The sequence below is a fragment of the Pinus tabuliformis genome, chromosome 6 (genome assembly GCF_031772625.1).
Source record: "Pinus tabuliformis cultivar Carrire ecotype Pingquan chromosome 6, CPIR1, whole genome shotgun sequence".
Lineage (NCBI taxonomy): Eukaryota > Viridiplantae > Streptophyta > Pinopsida > Pinales > Pinaceae > Pinus > Pinus tabuliformis.
The window spans coordinates 1,296,655,751-1,296,662,151 of NC_142292.1; the positions used below are offsets into that span (position 1 = coordinate 1,296,655,751).

Consider the following 6,401-nt stretch of genomic DNA (forward strand, 5'->3'; position numbering starts at 1 on the left):
GACATTCTTCTTCCATGACTTCTACTACTCATGGGGAAAGAAGTTTTGTAAATTTTTTGATATTGGTAACTACAAATTCACAATTTTTATATGTTATTTTTAAATCAAATTACATTATACATGCCAATATGCTATTTTAATAACATATCTTTATCTTATAAATTTGTTTCATATTATCATACTTTTTTCTCTTATATATATATTCTTTTATCTATATATATTTTAAAGGATATTTTATTAAAAAACTTCTACTAACCAAAGCTACACCCACCCTTGCCATTACACCATAATCCCATTAATTTTCTATTGCTTTCGTGAGATAAACATTAGAGCTTTACCGATAAAAAATATTTAATTTGATTCCCTTTATATATCTAATACACCTACATTGCCAACTAATCTCAATTACAAACAAAACTTAAAATCACAAAGCCCATGTGACCGACTCGCTTTGCGTTTTCCAAGAAAATTTCAAGTCCAGCGTTCTTCCACCCATGTGACTTTTGGGGTTGGTCGTTACCCACTTAGCTCCCTATATATTTACGATTTTTAAAATGAATTTTGTTATATGCATTTGTGTTCTTTATTTGTACAGATTCATATTGCTTTACGCTCACTTCTCCTTCTTATTCAAGAAATTTGCTCTCGCTCCGACAAGCGGCCGAGGACCAAAGCTATCAGATCCTTCGGAATCTGCTTCAATCGGTTGGCCTCCGCCAGATCTATACATCCAAAGCACAGGTAAGTTACGCTCGAGCCCCTTCCAACGCTTTCTTTTGAGCTTTAAGGGCAGAAATTTGGCATTGCTTCGATCTTTTACACCCTAAATCTGGCCCTACAATGCCGTTTTCACGGGCCTCACTGAACCCTCTATGGCTTTCGCGACTTTTACTGTGTTTATGGCAATGAGAACTTCAAATGTTAAATGTTCGTTTGTCTTGCATTTTAGTTCAGTATTCTCTTACGAATGATTCCTTTCGTACCCTGTTAGGGTAAATCTCAGCCCAAAGGGAGATCTGCGAGTTGGCCATTGTTTAAACCGGTAAATTTGGGTTGCCGGTAAATGCTTGCCTCGAAGCTTTGATTATGGCTAAAATGTGGCATTTTTTGGGGCGTATTTTGAGTTATTATAGCACTGCTTTAATGGCTTTAAATAGCTGCAGTAGTTTAGATCGCATGAAGTAAAGTGCTTGACTTAGGGTATGCTTGCATTTTGTGAAGATTAATGGCACTTGAATTGTGCTGCATCGCCTGACATATCTGTTCCTTGGACATTAAATGAAATGCAGTATGGTCAAACCTTTTTTGCGAATGTGCTCTTGTAGTTTTCATTTTACGTTTCATGCTCTTTTGGTTGTAACTGCTCCCTGATGCATGCTTACCTCTTTTGAGGGCGTTTTATGTTGTTCGGCGCTATGTGGAGGTTTCTTCTGACTGTTTTCAGATACTGAGATAAACAAAACAATTGTAAACCTAAGCTTTGCACCTCTGATTTGCACAATTGAGGAACTGTTTTCTTTTCTGGATTATCTGCGAGCAACTTTGGAACAGTTGAAGTCCAATTTTAAAATGTAACTCGCAGATGTATGAGTAAATTGGTCTCCATGAAATCCCTTTTATTTAGGGCTGTAGGATATCAATAGTTGTATGCTGTATAGGGCCTATATAAATTGTTGTTTGATAAATAATTTTTTGTTATCGAGGTTACCGCATGTGGTTTATTTTAGAGCAATATATTTTGATATATTGGGAACATTTCGTTACTTGACCGAATGCTAAATGTAGAGTAAGTGTGGCAGTATACGGCCGTATTGGTGTAAGTAGTCTTTGATTTGATTTCCATGATTTCAATATCATATTTCATATAATCTATTTACATTTCAATTTACCAATGTTCTTGCTAAGGAATTATTTGCCAGGTAGAGTATGCTTGATGTTTTTATCCCGTTATGTGTATAAGCATTCATCTTGCCTTGACATTACAGTGTACTCCATTGATGGATAATCCTGCAAAGGTTTTGGCAATCAAACATTTTTGTTTTGTTGGATATAAATCATGCCTTTCGTATATGTAAGGGCACTGCAGTTTTGAATGGACATCCATTGTTTTCTTTTTTTAGTCCTTTTGTCCGATCTAGTATTCCGTGTTACAAAAGATCAAGAAAGATCTCTAAATGGTGCTTTTTATCTGCATTGTACTAATATTTTTGTGAATGATGCTGTTATTATCTAAGATTGCAGTACCTCAGTTGAATGCCTCAGCCTTCTCTTTTTAATTGCAGGGGACATTTGATTTTGTAGTACATTGACCCCAGGTTCTAGAGTATAACTAAAACTTACTTTTCAAAATCTCATGTAACCCATCACTTTTGGTATATGTTCTTTCTGGTTTTTAGTATGAAATACTTGCACTTGTTTTCTACAAATTTCAATCCAATAAGTTGCTCTTAGCCCTCTATTTTTTGTATGTTTTGATCTACCTATATTTATGATCTTTTCGGTCTTTTGAATGTTGAGTTTTTCTAAATTCATTGGGTTTTGGTTGCTTATTTTCAGGGCTCTCTTGGACTGGTCAGCACCTTTTTATTTGTAGCTTTCTCTGGTGACCCTTGACAAACAGAATTTGAAAGATGGGTCGTGGTGTCAGCAGTGGTGGTGGTCAGAGCTCTCTGGGCTACTTGTTTGGCAGTGATGAGCCCACGAAACCGGTGCCCACCCGTAGTGAGCCTGTGCAAAACCCAGCACCTTTGGTCAGTGAAGCTCCACAGAAGCCAAAGGCAGTGTCTTCTAAATCTCCAGAAAATGGAAGTGAAGTCCCTGCAGGTGTGCACGGATCAAACACTAATAACTATTTTCGTGCTGAAGGACAGAACTGTGGAAATTTTATAACGGTAAGGCAGCTTCTATGTTCTTTTGCTTTAGTTTCGTCTTTTGTATTGGTCCATTCTGCAGATTGATTTTTATCTAAATCAATAATTTTTAACCTTCTTGGTGCTGTTGTCGAAGTTACATTTTATATCATCAGTTTTAATCGTCCACTGATGCTTGGCTTGATGCTAACTTTTACAGGATCGACCATCAACCAAAGTCCATGCTGCTCCTGGTGGTGGTTCTTCTCTTGGATACCTTTTTGGTGCCCCACCGGGCAAATGAGAGGGATTGGTCATTGGAACTTCGAAGTTATAACTGTTTACTGTTTATGCCAATTTTAGTTTAGATGCTTCTCGTGAATTGAAGCTTTTCTCAGGACAATCTCCTTTAACAAACATTTGGCATTCTGCCATTCACAACTGACTAAGTTGGCGTTTTGTCATTTTCAATTGACTATGTTTGTTATTGTTCTGGTTGTTGCGAAAGGCAGTGGATTTATGTAATATAATGACGGACCTATATTTTTGATGAACTAGAATTTGGTTGTGTTTAAACTTGAAATTGACACCTCCATACACGCTGATAAATGTTGGGTACAGTAATGGATGGCATATAATTGTCTAGAGATATTTGTCTGAACATCCTGTTTATTTTAGTGTGTTTATTGCATGATTGTATTTCAATCCCCACGAAATTGTCCAGAATTTGGTAAATGTTATGGAAATGCAATCTAGTTTTCTGTTTGAAAGTTGTCACGTATATATTTTTAAAGATTCGTGGAAGAAAACGAGAACCTTTTCTTTTCTGTTATTACCTAACGTGGAAGAAAACAAGAACCCTTTTGTTTCTTTTATTTGATTAATATATTTGTTCTGGCTGACTGGCTGGGGGTTTATCAAAATTAGTTGGCATTTAACTAAACTATATCGAAATCCTGCTTACTATATTATAATGTTAAATCATGTGATTTTTTTATCAACTCCAACCTGTCAATTAAATGCAATATGTTCAGATGTAGATTTATAATTAGCTCTCAACAATTTTCTTTAAAATGTGTGAATATGTCGTCATGAACTTGTCATGAGGGTATTTTATTCTGTATGCAATTTTATATTTGTTGACCAGTAGTAATTTTTTAAGAGAATCAATTGAAACGAGGAACGTGTGAACTGGGTTTTTGGCTGTACGATATTTAAGATTCGTCGTCTACGAGTGCTAGAGCTCATCAGAGATAATAAGGGTGAACCACAATAGAATCAGTACAGTGGATGCTACACATTTGAAAATAGAACATTGTTTTCCAAAAAATAAATGTATTGCATAAGTTTGGAAAATTTTCCCGGCACTTTAGAAGAGTGTTTTTAGAGAGATATTAGAAGAGCTATTGGCCCATGGCTTAAAGGATTTTGCAATTTGTCATATCATTATGTCTCTGCTGTAGATCTGATTTGTTTTACTTGTCTAAACCAGAGCTCATCAGATAGTTTATTTTTCTAGTCTAATGAACTAAAGCTCATCAGATGGTTTATTTTTCTAGTCTAATGAACTAAAGCTCATCAGATAGTTTATTTTTCTAGTCTAATGAACTAAAGCTCATCAGATATACTCTAATGAACTAAAGCTCATCAGATGGTTTATTTTTCTAGTCTAATGAACTAAAGCTCATCAGATAGTTTATTTTTCTAGTCTAATGAACTAAAGCTCATCAGATATACAAAGAAGCTTATTAGAGTTCATTTTCCTAGTCTAATAAACTTGAGCTCATCAGATATACAAAGAAGCTCATTAGAGTTTATTTTCCTAGTCTAATAAACTCGAGCTCAAAGAAGCTCATTAGAGTTTATTTTCCTAGTCTAATAACCTCGAGCTCATCAGATATATAAAGAATATATTTTCCTAGTCTAATAAACTCGAGCTCATCAGATATATAGAGAATGTATTTTCCTAGTCTAATAAACTCGAGCGAATATATTTTCCTAGTCTAATAAACTCGAGCGAATATATTTTCCTAGTCTAATAAACTCGAGCTCATCAGATATATAGAGAATAGAACTACAAGTTTAGTGATCTATACATGGAATTAGTCACAAGTTTAGTGATCTATACATGGAATTAGTCACAAGTTTAGTGATCTATACATGGAATTAGTAACAAGTTTACATCGAATAAACTTTAGCTCATCAGATTATAGAGAATAGAACCACAAGTGTAGTGATCTATACATGGAATTAGTCACAAGTTTACATTGATTTATTTTAGTGGTTACTCATTTTGTAATTGTGATTTACACCCAATATTTTAAGGATATTTGGTTTGTGTCATGTAGTGTCCCTTATATTAAATATTGTTATACTAAATATTGTTCGTCCATACAATCATTAGTAAAATATGTTAAATTAACCCATCTTTATAAAGAGTTTGGTAAAAGTTCTGTCGTTAATATGGGTTTGTAGGTGCCACTTATTTGGATTTTTAGGTGTTATTCATTTTTGGGCGTGTCAAATTCTTTTGTAAGGTTTGTGGTATTTTGAATCACATTTGCAGTGGCATTTATATTTTGTATACTCTAAAATATTAAAAGTGGCATGATTTTGGATTATTGATTTAAAAAATCCATGTAATTCATTTAAATAATAACATTTGTGAAAGATCAATTTGAAGTAAAATTTTATTTGAAAGATATGAAATTGTTTTCCAAGTATAAAGCCATGATTTGACTTGTGACAATCATATCTCCATGTAGACTCTCTCAGAGATATTACTGATAGTAGGTGACATCCAACAAATTATAAGTGGTAATTGGTATCTATACTGTTTTCTTAGCTTTTGTCATTGGTGATGATACTTTGTTAACTATAATTGGAATCTGCATTATTTTCATAGCTTTTGACATTGGTGATGGTTATTTTTTAACAATAACTAGTATTTGCATTGTTTTCATAGTTTTTGACATTGTGATAATTGTTGGCTATGGACCTTAAGGCTCATGAAGAAATGAAAAGAGACATGAATTGAGAAGAACCATGGATATGGGCCCAGGGTTGTAAAAAAGAGAAAATGTATTGAAATTGTGTTTGTTATGAAATGAGAAAAGACATGAATTGAGATAAGAATGGAGATAATGTGAAAAATGGTTTTAGGAGAAAAAAACTGTAGTTGAAAAGATGTTTGGCTAAAGGATCAATGCATTAGTATGAAATTAACATTAAAGTTATAGCTTTTGATATTGGTACAAAAGTGAAATGAAAAGACATGATGGAAAAAAATGAAAGAAATGTAATTTGAATGATGGTTTGATGATAAATGATGCAAGAAAATAGAGATGAAAAAATATTTGTTCAAAGGATTGATGTGTTAGTAGGAATATAATATAAATCATTTAGTAGGAATAGAATATAAAAGTCATCGTTATAAACAATCAATGATCACCAACACACATGTATTTATAGGATGTAGTTTAATTGCCTTACCGTTGTTTGGTTTGTGAAGTACAATGAAGCATTGGAAGAAGTTGCATGGATAAGCAATTT

At 33.7% G+C, this 6,401-nt stretch overlaps 1 protein-coding gene across 1 annotated transcript; it reads left to right on the forward strand.

Moving 5' to 3' along the window:
- The first annotated feature begins 575 nt into the window (after positions 1–575).
- On the forward strand, positions 576–3,510 carry LOC149263369 (protein SPIRAL1-like 3). Its single transcript, XM_089426194.1, has 3 exons — positions 576–741; positions 2,557–2,891; positions 3,070–3,510. The coding sequence occupies exons 2-3, from the start codon at positions 2,631–2,633 to the stop codon at positions 3,151–3,153; spliced, it is 345 nt and encodes a 114-aa protein (XP_089282320.1). The 5' UTR covers positions 576–741; positions 2,557–2,630; the 3' UTR covers positions 3,154–3,510.
- Positions 3,511–6,401: the final 2,891 nt, after the last annotated feature.

Coding starts and splice junctions, on each gene's coding strand:
- LOC149263369 (XM_089426194.1), top strand. CDS start 2,631: ATGGGTCGTGGTGTCAGCAGTGGTGGTGGTCAGAGCTCTCTGGGCTAC. Junction 2,892..3,069: donor ACTGTGGAAATTTTATAACG/GTAAGGCAGCTT, acceptor TAACTTTTACAG/GATCGACCATCAACCAAAGT.